Genomic DNA, 23305 nt, shown 5'->3' on the forward strand with positions numbered 1-23305 from the left:
GAGGGTCTACCTTTTATAAATACTTTATCTAGGATATCTTTCATTTCACCTTTGGGGCAGCATAGCAACTAAGCCAAAAGGTTAGCAGATTTAATTTTTCTTATCTATTAGTAACTTAAGCTTTTTATTTGCCTTTTTTAAAGTCTTTAAATAAAAATATTGCAATCTTTTTAGAAGCTTCTGCATATCAATAGACATCCCTAGATGAGACTATATTGGGAGACCTCATTTTCAAATGCACTTCTTCAAGTGCAGGGTTGTTCATTTGGAACATTTCACTGTAACTTTAAATTATCTTTAGTAAGATTTTGCCATTTCTGTAGTCCCAGCTACTTGGGAGGCTGAGGCAGAAGAATGACGTGAACCTGGGAGGCGGAGCTTGCAGTGAGCCGAGATTGCACTACTGCACTCCAGCCTGGGCGACAAAGCGAGACTCTGTCTAGCAAAAAAAAAAAAAAAAAAAAAAAAAATGCCATTTCTGTAAGCCTTTGCTACTACTAGCACCCTCTAGGGCCTAATACTGATACACATATTAGCCAGAAGGTACTCAGCTCTTTAGAAATAAAGGATCCCGGCCTGGCGCGGTGGCTCACGCCTGTAATCCTAGCACTTTGGGAGGCCGAGACGGGCGGATCACGAGGTCAGGAGATCGAGACCATCTTGGCTAACACGGTGAAACCCCGTTTCTACTAAAAATACAAAAAATTAGCCGGGCGTGTTGGCGGGCGCCTGTAGTCCCAGCTACTTGGGAGGCTGAGGCAGGAGAATGGCATGAACCCGGGAGGCGGAGCTTGCAGTGAGCCGAGATCGCGCCACTGCACTCCAACCTGGGAGACACAGCGAGACTCCGTCTCAAAAAAAAAAAAAAAAAAAAAAAAAGAAATAAAGGATCCCATTTTTACCTCAAATATTGACTTTGGCTCTCAGGTCCCCTCAAGCAACTATGTCAGTGATTTTTTTCCATACCTAAGTGTACAGGAAAAAAGAAACAAAGGAAGTAGAAAACACAAAAATCCCTGTGGACTTCCAAAAGCCAAAGTTTACACCCCCTGCAATATTGCCATCTGCTACTGGTTTCTTTCTGACCCAGTCAGACAAAAGAGGCCCCTAACTGTATCCAAGCCAGTTAATTATCAGATACAATCCAATTGTAGACTCAGTTCAGTTTCTGTCAGAACTTCCAAACCCAGTGTTGATCAAAAATTTGCTCAAACAAACTCAGAGAGCTCAAATCTCTGAGCAAATCTGTGGAGCCTCAGAATCTGAGGGAGAACTTACCAAGATCCCCAGTTGCTGTGAGAGAGCAATGGAAACAACAGGCACAGTGGGTAACTTGCTTGCTCACTTGGCACTTTGGGGGTTACTAGAAGTTCTAGCTCGGATCCCACTTCTGACACCATCTGTTAAAAGAAAAACCTTAGCCAAATTAAATTTAACAGAGTTTATGGTTTTTTTTCCCTGAGGATCAAGGCAGACAGGAGGCAGAACTAGATAGCAGCTTTCACTCAAACGGACCAGAGCAGCATGTGGAGTCTCTAGAACTACTGCAAGAATAATTCAGGAAAGCCAAGAGAACCCACAGACCCTCTTAAGGAAGTGGATTGCTCCTGCAGGACCTGGGAGACACCCCAATTACCGTGAGTGCCCAAACTGTGGGAGTGAGAAAGGGAGATTATCTGGCCCTGAATACACACCCTCACTGGGGAACCTGAAGTCTAGATCACAGGAGAAGATTCTGACAATACCTGGAGCTGAGTCAATTTAGAGAGCCGAGGGAAATACAGGGGTAGGGGAAGCAGTGGGAAAAGCTCTGTGGGCTCTCTGGGTTCCCAGCGAAGCCATCTCTGACTTGTCTCACAGGGTTACCTGGAGAGGGCTGCCAGAGGAACTGGGAAAAGGCCACAGAGAGAAGGAAACCTCCAGCTGAACTTTGCAACAATTCCAACCAAACAGGAAGTCTCCTGGCCAGAACTCAGGGGAGGGCGTCAATCCAGTGTGCAGACTCCACAGACAGGGAAGCCTAAAAGCCCTACTTGCTTTCGCAGCTGGGGGCTGGTAGCCTGGGGAAAGTTCTTGGCCCTGCTCACAGACTGCCTGGAAACAGACTCAGTGCTGTTGTGGGGTGGGGCACGGTGAGAGTGAGACCAGCCTTCTGGGTTTCATGGGAGCTGGGTGAGGCCTGTGACTTCCAGCTTTCCCCCACTTCTCTGACAACCTGCATGATACAGCAAAGGCAGCTACAATTCTCCTAGGAGCATAACTCCATTGACCTGGGAACCTCACTCCCATCCCCCACAGCAGCCGTAGCAAGATCTGCCCAAAGAGAGTCTGAGCTCAGACATGCCTAGCCCTGCCCTCGCCTGATGGTCCTTCCCTACCCACCCTGGTAGCTGAAGACAAAGGGCATATACGCTTTGGAGTTCTAAGGCCCCACGGCCCCACCTACCACCTGATCCTCCCCATACTACCACAGCTGATGCTGTCTTGAAAGTGTCACCTCCCAGCAGGAGGCCAATCAGCACAAAAATAGTGCATTAAACAACCAAAACTAAGGACCCTCACAGAGTCCATATCGCCCCACTGGCACCTCCACCAGAGCAGGTGCTGGTATCCACAATAAGAGACCCACAGATGGTTCACATCACAGAACTCTGTGCAGACAACCTCCAGTACTAGACAGGAACCTGGTAGACCTGCTGGGTGGCTAGATCCTGAAGGGAGACAAGAATCACTACAGTATGGCTCTCAGGAAATCACATCCCTAGGAAAAGGGGGAGAGTACTACATCAAGGTAACACTTCGTGGGATAAAAGAATCTGAACAACAGCCTTGACCACTAGACCTTCCCTCTGACAGAGCCTACCCAAATGAGAAGGAACCAGAAAAGCAACTCTGGTAATATGACAAAACAAGTTCTTTAACACCCCCCAAAAAATCACACTAGCTCATCAGCAGTGGATCCAAACCAAGAAATCCCCAATCTGCCTGAAAAAGGTGTCAGCGAAACTAAGCTTCATAAATGAAGGAAAGACCGTCTTTTTCAGACAAACAAATGCTGAGAGAATTTGCCACTACCAAGCCAGCCCTACAAGAACTGCTAAAAGGAGCTCTATATCTTGAAACAAATCCTGGAAACACATCAAAATAAAACCTCTTTAAAGTATAAATCTCATAGGACCTATAAAACAAAAATACAAATAAAAAGCAAAAAACCAAGGTATGCAGGCAACAAATAGCACAATGAATGGAATAGTACCTCACATCTCAAAACTAATGTTGAATTTAAATGGCCTAAATGCTCCATTTAAAAGATACAGAATCACAGAATGGGTAAGAATTCACCAACAAACTATCTGTGGCTTTCAAGAGACTCACCTAACACATAAGGATTCACATAAACTTAAGATAAAGGGGTGGAAAAAGACATTCCATGCAAATGGACACCAAAAGCAAGCAGGAGCAGCTATTCTCGTATCAGACAAAACAAACTTTAAAGCAACAGCAGTTTAAAAACACAAAGAGAGACATTATATAATGATAAAAGGCCTTATTCAACAGGAAAATATTACAATCCTAAATACATGTGCACCTAATACTGGAGGTCCCAAATTTATAAAACAATTACTACCAGACCTAAGAAATGAGACAGACAGCAACATAATAATAGTGGGGGGCTTCCATATTCCACTAACAGCACTAGACAGGTCATCAAGACAGAAAGCCAATAAAGAAACAATAGATTTAAACTATACCCTGGAACAAATGGACTTAACAGATATTTACAGAACATTCTACCCAACAACCACAGAATATACATTCTATTCATCAGCACATGAAATTTTCTTCAAGATAGACCATATGATAGGCCACAAAACAAGCCTCAATAACTTTAAGAAAACTGAAATTATATCAAGCACTCTCTCGGACCACAGTGGAATAAAACTGGAAATCAACTCCCAACGGAACCTTCAAAACCATGCAAATACATGGAAATTAAATAACCTGCCCTTGAATGATCATTGGGTCAACAATGAAATCAAGGTGGAAATTTAAAAATTCTTTGAACTGAATGACAACAGTGAACAACCTATCAAAACCTCCGGGATACAGCAAAGGCACTGCTAAGAGGAAAATTCATAGCCCTAAATGTCTATATTGAAAAATCTGAAAGAGCACAGACAATCTAAGGTCACACCACAGGAACTACAGAAACAAGAAAAAACCAAACCCAAACCCAGCAGAAGAAAGGAAATAACCAAGATCAGAGCAGAACTAAATAAAATTGAAACAAAAATATTCAAAAGATAAATAAAAAAGCTGGTTCTTTGAAAAGATAAATAAAATTGATAGACCATTAGCAAGATTAACCAAGAAAAGAAGAGAGAAAATCCAAATAAGCTCAATTAGAAACGAAATGGGAGAAATTACAACTGACACCACAGAAATACAAAAGATCATTCAAGGCTACTATGAACACCTTTACATGCATAAACTAGAAAACCTAGAGGAGATGGATAAATTCCTGGAATGATACAACCCTCTTAGCTTAAATCAGGAAGAATTAGATAGCATGAGCAGACCAATAACAACAGCGAGACTGAAATGGTAATTTAAAAATTACCAACCAAAAAAAGTCCAGGGCCAGATGGATTCACAGCTGAATTCTATCAGACATTCAAAGAAGAGTTGGTACCATCCTATTGACACTATTCCACAAGATAGATAAAGAGAGAATCCTCCCTAAATCATTCTATGAATCCAGTATCACCCTAATACCAAAACCAAGAAAGAATGTAACCAAAAAAGAAAACTACAGACCAACATCCCTGATGAACATAGATGCAAAAATCCTTAACAAAATACTAGCTAACTGAATCCAATGACATTTCAAAAAGATAATTCACCATGATCAAGTGGGCTTCATACCAGGGATGCAGGGATGATTTAACATACGCAAGTGAATAAATGTGATACACCACATAAACAGAGTTAAAAACAAAAATCACATGATTATCTCAATAGATGCAGAAAAAGCATTCGACAAAATCTAGTATCCCTTTATGATTAAAACTCTCAGCAAAATCGGCATGCAAGGGACATGCCTCAATGTAATAAAAGCCATCTCTGACAAACCCACAGCCAGCATAATACTGAATGGGGAAAAGTTGAAAACATTCCCTCTGAGAACTGGAACAAGACAAGGATGCCACTCTCACCACTTCCCTTTAACATAGTACTGGGAGTCCTAGCCACAGCAATCAGATGAGAGAAAGAAATAAAGGGCATCCACATCAGTAAAGAGGAAGTCAAACTGTCACTGTTTGCTGATGATATGACTGTATACCTAGAAAACCCTAAAGACTCCTCCAAAAAGCTCCTAGAACTGAAAAAAGAATTTAGCAAAGTTTCTGGATACAAAATTAATGCACACAAATCAGTAGCTCTCCTCTATACCAACAGCAACCAAGCTGAAAATCAGATCAAGAACTCAACCCATTTTACAATAGCTGCAAACAAATGAAATACTTAGGAATATACCTAACCAAGAATGTAAAAGACCTCTACAAGGAAAACTACAAAACAGTGCTGAAAGAAATCATACATGACACAAATGGAAACACATTCCATGCTCATGGATGGGTAGAATCAATATTGTGAAAATGACCGTACTGCCAAAAGCAATCTACAAATTCAATGAAATTCCCATCAAAATACTAGCATCATTCTTCACAGAACTAGAAAAAACAATCCTAAGACTCATATGAAACAAAAAAAGAGCCCACATAGCCAAAGCAAGACTAAGCAAAAAGGACAAGTCTGGAGGCATCACATTACCTGATTTCAAACTATACTATAAGGTCACAGTCACCAAAACAGCATGGCACTGGTATAAAAATAGGCACACAGAACAATGGAAAAGAATAGAAAACCCAGAAATAAACCCAAATACTTATCTTTGACAAAGCAAACAAATACATAAAGTGGGAAAAGGACACCCTATTCAACTAATGGTGCTGGGATAATTGGCAAGCCACATGTAGGAAGATGAAACTGGATTCTCATCTCTCACCTTACACAAAAATCAACTCAAGATGGATCAAGGACTTAAATCTAAGACCTGAAACTGTAAAAATTCTAGAAGATAAAATCAGAAAACCCCTTCTACACCTTGGCTTAGGCAAGGATTTCATGACCAAGAACCCAAAAGCAAATTCAATAAAAACAAAGATAAATAGCTGGGACTTAATTAAACTAAAGAGCTTTTGCACAGCAAAAGCAACAGTCAGCAGAGTAAAGAGACAACTCACAGAGTGGGAGAAAATCTTCACAATCTATACATCTGACAAAGAACAAGTATCCAGAATCTACAGCAAACTCAAACAAATTAACAAGAAAACACAATCCCATCAAAAAGTGGGCTAAGGACATGAATAGAAAATTCTCAAAAGAAGATACACAAATGGCCAACAAACACATGAAAAAATGCTCAACATCACTATGATCAGGGAAATGAAAATCAAAACCACAATGTGATACCACCTTACTCCTGCAAGAATGGCTGTAATAAAAAAAATCAAAAAATAATATATGTTGGTGTGGATGCAGTGAACAGGGAACACTTCTACACTGCTGGTGGGAATGTAAACTAGTACAGCCACTATGGAAAACAGTGTGGAGATTCCTTAAAGAACTAAAAGTAGAACTACCATTTGATCCAGCAATCCCACTACTGGGTATGTACCCAGAGAAAAATCAGCCATTATACAAAAAAGATATTTGCACATGCATGTTTATAGCAGCACAATTCGCAACTGCAAAAATATGGAACCAACCCAAATGCCCATCAATGAGTGGATAAAGAAACTGTGGTATATACATACAATGCAATACTACTCAGCCATAAAAAAGGAATGAATTAATGGCATTCGCAGCAACATGGATGAGAATGGAGACTGTTATTCTAAGTGAAGTAACTCAGGAATGGAAAACCAAAATTGTATGTTCTCACTCATAAGTGGAGCTAAACTATGAGGATGCAAATGCATAAGAATGACACAATGGACTTTGGGGATTCTGCGGGAAAGGGTGGGAAGGGGATGAGGGAAAAAAGACTACAAATTGAGTGCAGTGTATACTGCTCAGGTGATGGGTGCACTAAAATCTCACAGATCACCGCTAAAGAACTTACTCATATAACCAAACACCACCTGTTCCCCAATAACCTATGGAAATAAAAAAATTAAAAATAAATTAAAAACAAATTAAATTTAACAGAGTTTAATTGAGCAAAGAACAATTCATGAATCAGGCAGCCTCCTGAGCCAGAATAGGCTCAGGGAGACTCCAGTACAACCACATGGTGGAAGAAGATTTATGGACAGAAAAAAGAAAGTGGCATACAGAAAACAAAAGTGAGGTAAAGAAATGGCCAGGTTGGGTACAGCCTAGCATTTGCCTTATTTGAACATGGTTTGAACAATTGGCCCCCTTTAACTGGACAAAACTCAGTGGTTGGCACAAGAGTAGGTTACAGTCTGTTTACACCTCCATTTAGGTTATAGTTCATTATGTAGAGAAACTTTTAAGACAACGTTAAAATATGTAAGGAGGCAACTGTAGGTTAAACTTCATTTAACTGCTGTGTGGGATGGCATTTGTGCCTTTGGGCTGTGGGGTTGAATGACCAGCTGCTTTTTCCAGACTGGCTCCCACACCTCTTAGGTCCCAGAAGCTGATAATGGTATAATTAATGGGCATTTGAGAATAGAGGCAAGGATGTGGTCCTCAGGACTTCTCAGTCCCAGCATAGGCTCTCTGTGTTCCTGCCCCTCCCCTTGTAACAGAGGCTCCTCTGTCCCTGTCTGATGAGTTCCTTCATTTCTGCTTCCTCCTCAGCCTCTGCTGCAGGGGTGGGAACACAGGAGACACTGGCATGGAGGCTGCCCAGCAGGATGACACCCAGAAGACGTCACAATGCACACTGCTGGGAGCCTGATCTGAATGAACACAGGGTCGTCTCATCTTCCAGGAGGGAATGATTCCCAGGAGCTGACCATGGTGCTAAGCCAGGTAAGCAGGCCCCAGGGGACAGGCCAGCGCTGCATGGACATCTGGGTGATGTTCAAGCCCCTCAGTTAGGTGTTTCCCCTAGTTTGGCCTAGAGAAGTGAATGGCAACCTTCCTGTGATTTCTAGGCTCTCCTCCTGGACAGCACCAAAAATGTGCTTTCAAGGGCCCCAGGACAGCCTTACTGTGGGCCAAGTGCAGTGAAACTGGGAGTTGCCTCGAGAAGACACTCCCCAAGAGATTGCCAAAGAGAATGGTGCCTATTTCCATGACTCAAAGGGCTTCCTCTGTCCTCCAAAGAGCAGTATTTGGAGCGTAGAGGTGAAATGTTCAGAGGATCAGGGACCATCTGCCCTAGACCCATAGGGACAGAGAAGGGTGAGCAATTACTGCAGCACCCCAGGGAGGGTCAAGTTCTTGTAACACCACCTCCACCGGCCAGTTACAGGGATCTGGGCATGCTAAGGTCAGTTCTTTCTTATTAAGAGTAAGCCCATGGGTCTTCACACTGGACTCGTGGAGGCTGAAATGTTGTGAGTCCCTACACAGGCTTCCCTCCTGTGCCATGGCCTGCCTGCCTCCTGACCTTTGCCTATTCCCTCTGTTCTAGATGTAGGCAAGGAGACCAAGAGCTGCACCTGGATGATCTGGGACATGTTCTGTGGGCTGGAGTCAGGAGGGCCCCAAAGTGGCCCCAGCAAAGGCAACAGAGGAGGTAGAGAATGGTGACATGTTGCAAAGTGCAAAGGCGCTGGCCCTGGGAGAGGCAACTGAGAAAGTAGAGGTTGCTGAGAAGACGGAAGGTACAGAGTGGGGCAACATGTCAGACAATCCCTACTGGAGGAGAGTTGTGGGCATCAGTGGGATCATCCTGATCACGCTCAAGGTCCTTGGCGTCATCTACTTTGCCTGAAGCAGCTGGGCTGGGGCCGTCCAGGAGGAGGCAGAGCTGCTGCTTCTCCAGGATCATCATGAACAGGGACAAAGCGTTTCCTACTGGGAGACCCATGGGCCTGGGGCCAAGGATTACATTAATAAAAATGTTCACTTGGTGTCATGCATCAAGGGCTACCAGCAGCAGCACACACATGCCGTGTGGCAGGACAGAGCAAAGTCCGTTCGCCATTACAGAAAGTATGCAAATGAGAACATCTGTTCCTTTACAAAATGAGTCATTTTCTCCAAATGGCTGCACTGCATAAACACTTTCACTTTAAATTTAATTTTGGCTTTTCATCTCTATATATATTTGGAATTTTTGCTTGTGTTTACTTCACTGTCACCAATTCTTTCATGTACCCAACTTCCATTGCTTGGTTCTCTCCTTATTTTCCAAGGTATGTCCCTGCTGGCCAAGATGCCGAGTTGTGGAAGCCCCACCCCACCCCTGCAAGGGAATCTCACCTATAGGTGCTCTCCAGCACTGATGACCACACAGGCCATGGGGAAACAGGTGCCAGGGATGGAAGCTTTGGACCCTGCCTGAACCTCAGTGGGACTGAGGCAGGCTCTGCTTTAATAGAACAGGCCTCCCCACCACTCAACTCTGTTTAGCTTCTGCTGTGCTGCATCCCTTGAGGGCAGATTAAGAAGAAACTCCCTCCAGGCCAGCTCTCCCCAGTCACACTCACAGCCTGCCTGGCATCGTGACATTCTTGGGAGTTGGCCCCATAGGTTAGATCCACTTGAGCTATCAGATAGAGGACACTCCTCAGCCGTGTTTCCATAGGGGTTCCCTAAACCTCTCCTTCACTTTTCTTCTTCCCAGTCCAAAATAAATGATTTGTGTCTTTAGGAAAAGTTCCAGGTGCCTTGAAGTTATTTCATCATGAGAATCACGTTCTGAAGGTATATTCACATGACCAGCCCTCATCCTTTCTCTAATCCTTCAGCTGACACTTTTGAGTGCCTAATATGTGCCAGCCACCATGTCGAGCTCGAAGAAAATAACCGTGAACAAAGCACATGGGAACTTCTCTCTGGAGTATATGGTGTATGGTGGAAAATAAGCAATCACAGCAATAGCCAGCATTTCATGTGTCCTGCTGTCTTCAGGCAAGCCCAGGGTAAGTGCATTATCATATTCAAGCCACAGAACCATCCTTGTGGAGGGACAAGAATTAGCCACATTTCACAGGATGCAGTGTGTGCACTGCAAGAGAATCCAGCAGAAACCTCCATCTAGCCTCAGAGTCAGGGAAAGGGGGAATCAGTTGGATGGATAACAGAAGGGACATGTGTGAGAAGACATGCAGCAAGAGTACAAGGTATGTTTGAGGATGCTGAGATATGGCATGTGCATGGAGAACAGTGGGAGGGAGAGAGTCGGAAGCCTGACCAGCAGGCCTTGTATGCTTTGGGGGCCTACGTCCCTGGAAGTGTAGGCAAGGAAGTGATAGGATCAGATTTGCTTCCTGCTGCTGGGAAGATAAAAGTGAGACAGGAACACCCACCAGGACACTGCTAGAGCAAAGCAGGCAAGTTGGTGGCAGAGAGGTAAAGAGGTGGAGACCTTTGGAGGGAGGGGCCAGGGATGACTCTCTGGCTGGAGCAGGTGAATGAAGGGGGCACCTGCTTCATTCAATGAAGGTGAATGAAGAGTAAGTGCAGTATGGGGAAAAGATGAACTCATTTCTGATATGTAGAATTTGAGCTGCATGAAGATGTTTATTGCCATCTTGATAATACTAAGTCTTCTAATCCATGAACATGGGATGTCTTTCCATATATTTAAGTCTTTAACATCTTTCAACACTATTTTGTTTTCAGTGTACAAATCTCGCACTCCTTTTGCTAAATTTATTTCTGAGTATTTTATTCTTTTTGATGTTATTGTAAATGAAACTGTTTTCTCAATTTTGTTTTTGGATGGTTCATTGCTAGTATTTGGGAATACAATTAATTTTTGTATATTGATTTTGTATCCTGCAACCATGTTGAACTTATTCATTAGTTCTAATCATTTTTAAGTGTACTTCCTTGGGAGTTTTCTTATACAAAATCATGTAATCTGTGAATACAGAATTTACCTTTATTTATTTGCAATCTGTATGCTCTTTCTTTTTCTTGCCTAACTGCCTAACTAGAACCTCCAGTACAATGCTGTATAGAGAGGTCTTGTTTCTGATATCAGGGGAAAGCAATCAGGTTTTGCTATTAAATATAATGTCAGCTGAGTTTTTGCAGATGTTCTTTATTATGTTGAGGAAACTACCCTCTTTTCCTAGTTTTCTGAGAGTTTGTTTTTCATCATGAATGGGTGTTGAACTTTGTGGAATGCTTTTTCTGCATCTATTAAGATGATTATGTGACTTTTGTCCTTTATTCTACCTATATGTTATATTACATTAATTGATTTTCATATGCTAAACCAACCTTGCATTCCTGGGGTAAATCCCAGCTGGTCATGCTGTATAATGCTTTTTATATGCTGCTGAATTTGGTTTGCTAATATTTGGTTGTGTTTTTGTTTCTATAATCATAACAAATATTGGTCTGCAGTTTTCTTTTGATATCTTTGAGTGGTTTTTGTTTGTTTGGCTGGTGTGCAGTGGTGTGATCTCAGGTCACTGCAGCCTTGACCTCCCATGCTCAGGTGATTCTCCTGCTTCAGCCTCCCAAGTAGCTGGGACTACAGGCACGAACCACCACACCAGGCTAATTTTTGTGTTTTTTGTAGAGACATTGGAATGACAGGCATGAGCCATCGTGCCCAGCTGATATCTTTGGTTTTGGTATCAGGGTAGTATTACACTCATAGAATGAGTTGGGAGATATTTCTACCTCTTCTATTTTTTGGAACAGTTTGTGAAAGATCGGTATTAATTCTTGCCTGGAGACATTTAAGGGTAGATGTTAAGTTGAACATAAGAATCCAGAACTCAGGAGAGAGGCTGGGGCTGGAGTCCCAGATCTGGGGGAGACAGGGGAGAAAGATCAGGCCCAGCTCAGAAGGGAACCTGGTAGAGAAAGCCCAAAGCCAGGCGGATGAGATTGCACAGGGAAAGTGGGAGAAGAGAGAGCCTAGAACAGAGGCATGAGAAGCATCAGCACCACTAGCCATGTAAAGAAAGAGGGTTCTACAGAGGAGACCAAGAGCACAGGGTCTTGCAGCAGGGAGTTTGATGATCTTGGCCAGAGCCTGTGGAAGGGGTAGAGCCAGCCTGCTGTGTTAAGGCAGGACTGGGACATGAGGAAATGTTTCCTGAAGGAGAAAAGGTTTCCTCTCAGGGGGCCTTTTTTAAAGTTTTATTTTGAGACAGAGTCTCACTCTGTCACCCAGGCTGGAGTGCAGTGGCATGATCTCAGCTCACTGCAACCTCCACCTCCTAGGCTTAAGTGATTCTCGTGCTTCAGTCTCCCAAGTAGCTGGGAATACAGGCGTGCACCATCATGTCCAGCTAATTTTTGTATTTTTAGTAGAGAGGGGGTTTTGTCATGTTGGCCAGGCTGGTCTTGAACTCCTGGCCTTGAGTGATCTGCCCACCTCAGCCTCCCAAAGTGCTGGAATTACAGGAATGAGCCACTGCACCCGGCCACCCGGCCCTCTTAGGGGCAGCTTTTTTGAGAATGGGGATGAACCTGAAACCCCAGCTGGGCCCAGCTGCCCGTCCCTTCCACAACAAGAGGCCCTACTTGGATTCATCCTGTGATTCCAAGGACAATAACTTCCCTGTGTTTCTTCTGGGAAAGTGAGGGCCCCTGGGGCTCACTGAAAGGACTGCAAGAAGGGGCTCCCTTTGAGATTCTGGCTTTGCTGAAAGGTTTATTCTGGGAGGAGTGGGCACCTCACAGGAAATATGACTGCCAAGGGGTGATGTGAATGAGGGGAACCTTCGAGAGAGAGAGAGAGAGCCTCAGAAAGCTCCTGGAGAAAGAGTAAGGCTCCAGCTCAGACCCAGATGAAAGGGCCCAGCCTGGAAGCTGAGTTCTGCTCTAGCAGCTCCTCCAACAGAGGCCAGGACAGGCTGCTTCTCCCCCGAAAAGAGGAGAACCATTGCCTCACCAGACCATGCAGAGATGAGTAGGAAGAGATTAAGGAGCTCTCCCAGTCACTCCCCAACCTCAGCCCCATGCCCCATAGCCCCCTGCAGCTGGGCTTCTCCCCTCCTCCACCTCTCAGCCCACCTCTCTCTCCTTGCCTAAGCTCCCAGCCTGCTTGTCACCTTCACTGCAGGGAAGGAGCCCAGATGAAGGCACAGGCAGAAGAAGGCTGCCCTGGGGGCCACATACACCCAAAGGGAGATAATGGAGGGTGGGATGGGCTTCAGGCCAACCTGGGGGCGTGCTTGAGTGACTTCCTTGCTTTGGAGAAGAATGCGGCTGTTTGGGGTAAGACGTTAACGAGGAAACCAGAATCTACCCCTGTCCTGAGCACTCATCCCTAGGGGAGCCTCTATGACTGAGTCACCTTCTCCACAAAGAACCTGCATGGGGTTTCACCTATCACCTTCCTTCCCATCACCCAGGGTGGGGAAGGGACAGACCTGGCTGAGCAGAGCCACACCCAGCCACACCCCAGGGGTCAATCACTGGATCTTCTGAAACCTGGGTGGTGCCTGGCGCATCTGGGTTCCTTCCTTCCCCAGCCCAAGTCCCTGCCCCCAGCCTTGTCTCTGGAGGGCTCAGCCCTACTCTCTACCTTCTGAGGGGAACTCTTGGCCCCAGGAGAGAGAGCACAACTCCAAGGCCACCTCCCACCCATCCCCCGCACTGGGTTCAGCCTGTGCCACCCAGACCCGGTGCTTCTGGGCCTCGCATTTCCCCTTTGGCAGGAGAGCAAGAGAAGATGTGACTGTGCTCCAGGAACAGAAAGTGCCATTCGGACCCGAGATAAAGAGACTTAGCACATTTATTCACTCACAGAGGTGAATGAAGGGCTCAGGGTTTGAACTCGATGACACTGATGGCGATCCGGGCTGCCCGCTGTAAGGCTTCGGCCACTTGAGGCTTTTCGTAAGTCTCCACCTCCATGGCACGGAAAGTGGGCACGTGCGTCTGCAGGGCCTTGCGGCCCTCGGGGGCCTCTGCCAGCATGGTAAGGGCCTTGGTGGCATTCAGGCGCGCTATGGTCATGGGGGAGTGCAGCAGCTCCAGGAGCGGGCCGATGGCTTGTGCCTCCAGGGCCGCATACTTCCCTGCAGGCCACCAACACAAGGCTTCCAAACAGCCCAAGGGGCCCTCTTCTCACCCCCTCTCACCCTAGCCCTCTCCTGACCCTCCTCCTTGTGCAGTCTCAAGGGGTTTTTGCCTGGTTTATGCCCCACCAACATGCCCTCACCCTCAGGGCTCTTGCACCTTCGCTGAGTCCGGCCTGGGCCTGGCCTCTTCATCTCCTGCCTTTCCGGCCTCAACTGGCTCCTCTCCATCCACTCTCGTATCCTGCCCAGGAGTTCAAGACCAGCCTGGGCAACATAATGAGATTCCATCTCTACAAAAATTTAAAAATTATCCAGATGTGGTGACAGGTGCCTATGGTCCCAGCTACTCAGGAGACTGAGCGGGGAGAATCACTAGAGCCTGGGAGTTTGAGGCTGCAGTGATCGTGACATTGTACTCTAGCCTGGGTGACACACTGAGACACTGGCTCTTTAAAAAAAGTAAGCCCAGCTGGGCGCGGTGGCTCACGCCTGTAATCCCAGCACTTTGGGAGGCCGAGGCGGGTGGATCACGAGGTCAGGAGATTGTGACCATCCTGGCTAACACAGTGAAACCCCGTCTCTACTAAAAATACAAAAAATTAGCCGGGCATGGTGGCGGGCGCCTGTAGTCCCAGCTACTCAGGAGGCCGAGGCAGGAGAATGCGTGAACCTGGGAGGCGGAGCTTGCAGTGAGCCAAGATGGTGCCACTGCACTCCAGCCTGGGCGACAGAGCAAGACTCCATCTCAAAAAAAAAAAAAAAAAGTAAACCCAATAGTTCATATATGTTGCCAATATTTCTTGAGCACCTACTCTGCACAAAACACACATGGTTCCTGAGAGATGCCCTCCTCAACCCTTCACTGCCCCTTCCTGCTGTCCTTGCCGGTCCTATGCTCCTGCAGTGCCCAGCGGACTCTCCCCTTTGCTGGTGGAACCTCTCAGCCTGGGCCCTGCCAACTCCCATTGTCCTTGGGATTGATCCCAAGCCCTTCCCAGAGGCGACTTGTCCCCTGTGTTTGCCCCACCCATGCTGGGCTTCTCCTCCACATCCCTCATCACTGCCTCCCAGGGCCTGGCACGTGGCAGGGGCTTCAGGACCCTCAGCTGGAGTGCCAGCTTGGGAATAAGTGGCCTCATCTCCCTGGGTCTCAGCCTCTTGTGTCTCGAGCCCCGTGGCCCTCCAAGCACTCCTACAGAAAGCCTGGACTGAGAAGGACACTGGGCTGAAGCTGCCCCAAGATAAACACGCAGGGGGAGCCCCTGCCACCGTGCAGTCAGCATCCTGACTACACCAGTAAAAGGAGGGGCTGTGGACTCCAAGAAAGCCCCAACCTCTCCCATCTGCATACCTCAAGCAGCATTAGGGTCAGGTGTGCAGGGCCTGGGAGGACCTGTCTTTGGGAGGCTGATTGCAAATCTAAGCCCAGATGGTCCTCCGTGGAACTCAAAGGAAGCACAGGGCCCCAGGCTGGTGGGTGTGTAGGGGCCAGAGGGAAAGTCAAATGCTTTCAGGGGTCCTGGGAGTGCCACGCCCCAGTCTGCCAGGTGTGGAAACAGCCCAGGGTTCTTCCATGAGCCCAGGGTTGGGTGACTTAGAGGGGAAGCCTGACTGGCTGGGAGTCCCAAGGTGGGGGGCTCGAGGGAGATAATTCTGAATTTGCCCCCTCCTCCAGTTTAAGAAAAATAATTAGGATGAATAAACACCATAGAGTCAAGGGCTCCAGGGTTTGCTTAGACCTCAGGGTAACAGAATCATGGATGGCAAACTAATCAACCCTTGAGTCACAGCTCACGAGGGGCCTGGGTGGGAGGCGGGAATTCCAGGCCCAGGGAACAGACTGGTGCGAAGGCACAGAGGTCCTAATGTGAGTGACCGGTGAGGGGCCACTGTGCTGGGGAGAAGAGGGAGGGCTGGGCCTTGGACCCAACCTTGAAAGGACATCAGTGATAGGCCAAGGGGAGGGTTTTTTTTTTTGTTGCAAAGTGTGGAGTTTGGGGGACGATACCCAGCCCCTGAGTACAGAAAGCTCATCACGGATGCTAGCCTGCTGGGGTCTCCCTCCCTGCGGCACCCCCCACCGCCTCACCTTCAGTGATCACTGTGGCGAACATCAGGGCACCGGCAGCGTTAGACTTCACATGCTCCACTGGGTCTTTCAGCAGATGGACCAGGATGGGGATGACGTCAAAATGACACACCTGTTTCTTGCCCTCTCGAGATATGCTGGGGCAGAGAGGGAACAGAGAGGGGCTCTGCTTGGAAGGGAGAAGAGGCGCAAGGCCCAGGAGTGCCCCAGGGAGACACAAAAGAAATAATTGTGTGGGGGCTACCCCAGGTAGTCCCAGGACTGGTCCCCATGATCCAGGACTGGTCATGGCAGGGATGCTGGGCTGCAGAGGAGCATTGGTGTCAACGCGGCCCACTGCCAGTGAAGACCACGGGGTGACAGGGCCTCATTCTGAGCCAGCACACAGAAAAGAAATAGGGCATGTTCTCTGTGGCCCCAAAATGGGGAACAGCAGGACCCAGGGGTGTCAACCACAGGGAGACCTGTTTTGACTTTGCCTAAGAGCCAGAGCTGACAGTGATGGGCCAAGCTGCCCCCAACAGCAGCAGCTGCCGGGCACTGGGCAACTGCAGCTAAGGACTCAGACCAGGTGACTTTTAGGCCATTTACTCTGGCACTGAATGAAGTTGTGGAAATGAGGATGATGGACTCCCCAAAAGTTTCCTGAAAGAGGGTCAATTCTGTCCCCTAAAAAGAAAGGGCTCCCTGGGCCAGGAAACACTGTTCACAAGCCCCACAGGAATGCCACAGTGCAAAGACCCCTGTGTCACTTAGTTTAATCAACCTTTCCCAAATGTAGCCACCAAAGAACCCTCATTTTTGTAGAGCTCTTAATGACCTCAAAGACACAGGTGTTCCCTGGGAACACAGATTGGGATATGAGGTTGGCCAGCCACTAGCTGTGACACTGGGAGCCTTTCAGGGCAGTGGGCCTCGACCCCGAAGCCCATGATCAAAGATGCAGAGTCCTGGGCCCCACATGCAGGGATTCCCCGATTCGTTCACACAGCAAGACACTGAGACAAGAGCGATGCAGGGATTCCCCGATTTGTTTACAAGAGTGGGGACAAGAGCAGGGTTTCTCCAGCTCAGTGTTCTTTAGGGCCAGATAATTCTCAACTGGGAGCCAAAGCTCCCCCGCTGCAAACCCTGGGTTTAGGGCAGCAAACAGAGGAAAGCCCTGTCCTCAGGAGCTCCCCTCGGGGATGACACACAAAGTAACGGCAGGGATGGTGGTCACAGTGGACATGGGAGGACAGGGGACAGCAAGGAGGTTACAGTTTCAGAGAGAGAGCTCTCTCCTGGAAAGCCACTCTCATGGTCCCACAGAAAGGGGACCTCTGAGCAGACCTAAGAATGATGGGGCTGGGACAGGGCCCAGGAATCTGCATTTTCACAAACCTCCCGGGGGCTTGGGTCAGGGGCCCCACTTGCAGAAATACTGGCCTGAGCCTCTAGTGAGACTCTCAGAAGAGAAGCCAGGACTTAGGGAAGGCAAGAGGGCCTCCACTAAAGAGACATAGTCACAGCTAAGGCAGAGACTCTGGGGTTCGGTGACCAGCCTGTCCTCGTGAAAAGGGGCCCAGTGTGAGAACACACACCGCACCCTGCCCCCTGCAGCTTTGAGGCTTTGGGCTCCCTCAGTTTCCAGGCCAGGATGTAGACTGTGATCCTGTGTGACCTGGTGTGAGACACAAGACACTGCCTCCTTTTCTCACCTGTGAAGGCAGACATCACCTCCCTGGAGGGTTGCCTAAATGTGAGGTTTGTAGACAACGCCTGGCACACAGGAGGCACTCAGTGACCGCTGGGTGTCATGATCATCACCAGTGCATCTCCTGTGCTGGCCTTCCTCATGGGGAGGGGGTGCACAATCATCTGGCTTTGTCCAGGCTGAGGGGTTTCCTGGGATACAGTACACTCCCAGGCCAACGGGATGGTGGTCACCCTAGGGGAGAAGGTCATCCTCCGTCCCAGCTCCCTCCTGCCCCTGGGCACAAGCAGGCAAGGGGAAGCAGGCCCAGGGTGGCCGCCCTTGAGCTCTGGACCAGTCCAGCTCAGGTGCCTTCTCCCAGCCTTGGTAGAAACCCAGCCTAGGCCAGGCCTCACCTGACATTAAGGAGCGCACGGGCGGCCTTGCTGCGGATGTTCTGGTTGGCGCTGAGGAGCTTCTGCTTCAGGACAAGCACCACATTGCTGCCCAGGGCCTCGGTGGCATCCTCCTGCAGGCAGAGGACCAGTGTGTCCAGGATGAACTCCTGGAACTCCTCCTCCTCCACCTCCACCTGCAGCTTCCATACCAGTGAGGAAATCAGACCTTTGCTGATGATCTCTTGGGCCCCTACAAGGCAGGAAAGGGCACTGAGGGCGGGCTGGCCACACACCCACCCACCCATGCCAGTTGGCCTGCAGGGCTCAAGGAGGGTCTTGCAGAGCCAGTGGGTGGGTTTGACAAAAGGACTTGCAAGTGCCACCCCCACACACACGTCCCGCCTGGCCAGGGGCCTGAGCGACCAGCAGGCAGCTGCAGTGACAGCCATGTCAGGGGCTAAGGGCGGAGGCTCAGAGAACCCAGGAAGGACCGGTCTTTTGTCGCCTGTGTCTCAGGGGGCATCAACCATAGCAAGCGCACAGCAGCCGGAGAGGCAGTAGCCACCCCTCGGAGAGCTGACAGCTCACTCCTGCAGGGCCCAGGCACACCAGGAGACCTCCACTCTTCCCTCCCCCTGCCCCAGAGTTGGGGAGCCAGCCAAGCCCCCGCTTCCCATCCACCAAAATATTTCAAAGCTGCTGGAGACCCCACACTGGTCTGACCAGCCCTTGAGAAGAGCTTGGGTTTGACTCTGAGACAGAAGACCTAGAGTGTAGGCCAGTGTCACACACACCAAAAAGAGCTGTGCCCCAACTAAAGGTGACAGGAAGCCATAGGCTCTGGTCTTCATGGGACCTGGGGCTCTGTGGGAAGGGGGCTCCACATGGCACAGCTGGGGTGCAGGTACTGGGAGAAGCACAATGAGGCAAGGCTCCCCCATAAACAGGCCCCACCTGGCTCCTCCCAGCTCCCTTCCCTCCTGAGGAATGTCAGCATGTGGTTGCCTAGAGAACCCAGCACGAGTGGCATCCTGAGCCCAGGACGGTGGGCAGAACAGCCCTCCTGAGTCACTGAGATGAGAAGCACAGGGAATGTGCACAGTGCCCTTCCCTACGGCAAGCGGCTGCCCTCGCCACTGCCCTGCAGCCCACTGCCTACTGCAAAGCCATCTACAGCCCCCAGGGAGGTGGCCACCAGCAGACACCTCTTTCTTCTGCCCTCCCCAGCTAAACCGTCTAATTTACTCTAGAGACAGAAATAAACAGGTTGATTAGCCTAAAGGTCTCCAAGTGCCAATTAGTACCAGGGATTTCCTCTTTGAAGACATCACCCCAGCCTTCTTCCCCAACTCCCTGAGGACATCAAACAGCAGGTGCCCAGGGTGATGGGGTAGAAAGGCGGAGCAGGGTGCTGAGTGGCTCTTACCGCCCACCCCCTCCCATGTCTCATAATGTCCAGCAGCTCTCCATGCCCCATCCCCCAGGTCCTCTGGTGTCAGGTGGCTCCCAGTGCCCCTGGCCAGCTTCTCACTGTGGTATCAGATGGAGCAGCTAGATCTGCCCTGTTTGTTCTCAGGGCTCTGACCACCCAGGAAAAGTGGGTTCCTGTTGCTTCTACTGTGTTGGCCTTTTTTATTTAATATGCACAGATTGCAAAAAAAAAAAAAAAAAAAAAAAGCCTAGGTCTCATTTAAAACATATCCTTTCCAATCTGTGTGACCTTGGACAAGTTACTTAACCTCTCTGAGTCTAGTTTCCTTATCACTGAAACGGGCCTACCTGGCAGGGGGTTGTGGATGAAAACGTGTTCCACGTGCTGTGGATTTCTTCATCCATGTAAGGGTCTGTCCCTGTGTGCCCAGAACATCTGGGCCTAGGGTGGCAAGACTCTCCTGAATTCCACCAACACTGAGTCCCAGCTACAAGCAAGGGCCTGCTGGAGGCTGAGGAGTAGGATACAAGACAAATGCTGCACAGCCCAAGCCCTGCAGATCCCATCAGTGCAGAAACCCCCCTGCCCCACCACCCCTCCCGAGGCCTGATCCTCTCTCGCGCACAGCTCCCTGCTTTGCCCATACCACACACCTGGCCTCCTGCTCCCGCTCTGCTTCCCCTCAGGTTCTGCCCACGGTCTCCCTACCCACTACTGGCTATAGATTCAACTCAGTGGTGACTGGACGGCCCTCTTCCAGCTCACAGCAGGGAGGTGACAATTTGACCTACTGTTAATTTTGCTGGCAGATGGAAGGACAAAGTTCTGGGATGGGGACACGAGCAAAGACCTGGGGGTAAGGAAGTTGTTAATTTTCAAATCAGGGCTAGATTGTAGCCTCGTCTCACCTATCTGAGCTTCCCAGGAAATCCCTGGGACAGGTGTCATTGCTGAGTCAGGATGGGCACAAGTTAGGGGAGGAATATAGAAGGAGTTGATGTCAGAAAAGTCAACATTCAAGGTGATCGCCTCCATTACCCACCTCTCCTTGGTGAGGAAACTGAGGCCCAGAGAGGCAACTTGAATACCCAAGGTCACACATCAGATGGTGGCAAAGCCAGGCGGGGCCCTCAGCTCCTTGGGTTTTGTTTCTCAGGCATTTGTCTTGTACTTCTGCTCCTAGAAATGCTTAGCACGGGGACCGGGGTTCATTTTGAGACAGAGGGAGAAGATTAAAAATAAAACGCGTGCCGGGTGTGCCTTTCTGCTCGTTCACTTTGCTTCTTTTCAGCTAAAAGAAGAGTCTCGGGCCTGGCTATTTATAACTAACCCAGATCTGCGATGGCTTGCTCAAGTGGGGGTGGGGCACACAGACCCCAGGGAAACAATCGGGGAAATCCACCCAACTGGGCGGCAGCCTGAGCGTCCGCTGGGGGTGGGGGGTGGTTGCAGAAGAGGTAGGACAGGTGGGGCACAGAGAATCAGCCAGATGGGGTGGCACCAGAGCAGGCCAGGCTCTGGGCCATCCATGGTTTAGAGACAAGCAACCCCCGGGAAGTGGGAAAACTAGTGGAATAGTCAGCTGGGGACAGGTCACTACAGAACAGGTTGACATGTGTGTAGACCAGGAATTCCAGGGTCCTAGGGGCTCTGGAGGTGCACAAAGGGAGGCCCCAGGGAAGCTGGTTCTCATGGATGTGGAGGAGAGCCCAGAACAGCAGGGCTCAAATGTATGTGTTTGTGGGGAGTCCCCGATCTGGCCTGGCTGATATGTAGGGGCTAGGATGGGTTCAGTGGTTGATGAGCCAAAGAGATCCAATGGGATTGAGGGGTCACGGATGTCCATGGTGTGGAGCCCCAGTGGTGGAGGCTGGGTCATTTTCTTTGTGGTGGGGCAGGGCGGGTGCTGACACCATGTTGAGGGGCCACTCCTCAGCCAGCTGTGCCTGCTGGGTTGGGGAGGTGCTGAGTGGGCTCAGTCACCACCATGGCCCCCTTCCTCTGGCTACTGCAAAGCCCCAGCTGTTGTCTCCCAGCCAATGAGGGCTCAGGACAGAGCACCAGCACCCAGGTTCTGGTCGCAGCCACACCCTTTCCTGTTAGGGGACTGCACATCTACACATGGCATCTGGGGCCCACCTTGCCGCAGGTGACCCACCTGTCCAGCTTTAGCCTTGCGTGGCCCTGTGCCCTGAACTCCTGGCCCACTGGGCCTGCCTTTGCTCCAAGGGGTGCTTCTCTGTCCTCAGCTTTCTCGGCTTCCCGGTAGCTGGGAGCATGGTTAACAGCTTCTTCCTTCACCACATGCTCTCTTCCCGTGCCTCTGGTACCCTCCATTCTCTGGTTCCTGACCACCTCCCCAACTGCTCCTCCATCTTTTTGGTAAGCACCATCTCTTCCTCCAGTGGTCCCCACCCTCTCCCCTTCTCTCATCTCCCTGGGTCCTGATAATGCCCCGCCACTGTCTCCTAACATGCTGTTGGTCTCCCTGCCATCTCACAGCCACAGCAGACCGTGCACTGAACTCAGCCTCACAGACTGACTTCTGTGCTCACTCTCACTTCCTCTGGACTAACTGATGTTTTTGTTATTTTATTATCTCCAGTAGGACAACTCACATTGTCTGTGGGACCACACCTACTGTAAACAGGCAATTAAAAACTTCTCCTCCTCCTTCTCAAATTTAAAAGACTAACGTTAAAACTCTCTAGCAGTTCTTAGGCCAACGTCCCTGATCCTACTGCCCCGAGCTGGCATCTGTGCATGGGCAACGACCCTGGCCCCAGCCACACTGGTCTTCTCTGGGTTCTTCCTGGCCTCGTGCTCCTTCATGTCCTGCACCGTCCCCGCCTTGGAACTCACTTCCCTCCCACCCTATGTCACTGGCCACCTCCACGCCCGCTATGGCCTCATTCCAAGCATCTCTTCCTTTGGGAAGCTGGCCCAATGCCCAATGCTCCCCTACTCCACAGGCCCCCAGAGCCCCAGTGGGTCTCCTCAGATAGCCTCACATGACTGTAAGGCCCAATCGTTGTTTGCTTTCTGCCCCTGCCCTACAGGCAGAGGGTCTGCCAGAAAAGGGCCAGTCTGAATCCTAGAACTGTGCCTACAACTATACCCTGGTGGAGGAGGCTATCTGTAAGTGACTGCTGCATGAATACAATATTGGTTTGATGCCAGGTGAGATGTCCCTCTCTTACTTTGAGGTCAAGTCAGGGAGGTGTCAGCCAGCCCCAGTGGACCCCTCCGCAGGCTAGCCTCTGCTCTGGACCACTGGAAAGGGCCATCTCACTGTTGCATGTGGGCTTACCTCTGCAAACAATTCAACTCTGACCCCCAGACTCTGCAGTGGAAACAGCCTCTGGCTATCCCAAGACATGCTAATATGCATTTCCTATATACATTAACCCTCAGAGCCACCCTCTGACCACAGTCTGTTACATTCCCTTTTGACAGAAGAGGAAACAGAGGCTCAGCCAGGTAGCACAGCTGCTGGTCTCTGTG

At 49.2% G+C, this 23305-nt stretch overlaps 1 protein-coding gene and 1 long non-coding RNA gene across 4 annotated transcripts in view; one reads left to right on the top strand and one right to left on the bottom strand.

The window, feature by feature from the left end:
- Positions 1–7986: 7986 nt before the first annotated feature.
- Positions 7987–9290, top strand: LOC107970308 (uncharacterized). Its single transcript, XR_001712838.4, has 2 exons — positions 7987–8070; positions 8678–9290. It is a non-coding gene; the product is annotated as an uncharacterized LOC107970308 (long non-coding RNA).
- A 4610-nt stretch (positions 9291–13900) lies between these two features.
- The window catches only part of RSPH14 (radial spoke head 14 homolog), an 81388-nt gene continuing 71983 nt past the window's right edge, over positions 13901–23305 (bottom strand). For 2 of the 3 annotated variants that reach the window (XM_016939525.3, XM_016939526.4), the window contains exons 5-8: positions 18388–18619; positions 16297–16433; positions 14365–14497; positions 13901–14204 (exon numbers count right to left, since the gene is read on the bottom strand). In XM_016939525.3, coding sequence (XP_016795014.2) covers positions 13919–14204; positions 14365–14497; positions 16297–16433; positions 18388–18619 — 788 coding nt within the window. In that variant the 3' untranslated portion in view covers positions 13901–13918. The remainder of the gene's footprint in view (positions 14205–14364; positions 14498–16296; positions 16434–18387; positions 18620–23305) is intronic. The other variant, XM_001169229.5, reaches the window with a different exon arrangement.

Source organism: Pan troglodytes, chromosome 23 (assembly GCF_028858775.2).
Source record: "Pan troglodytes isolate AG18354 chromosome 23, NHGRI_mPanTro3-v2.0_pri, whole genome shotgun sequence".
NCBI classification, from domain to species: domain Eukaryota; kingdom Metazoa; phylum Chordata; class Mammalia; order Primates; family Hominidae; genus Pan; species Pan troglodytes.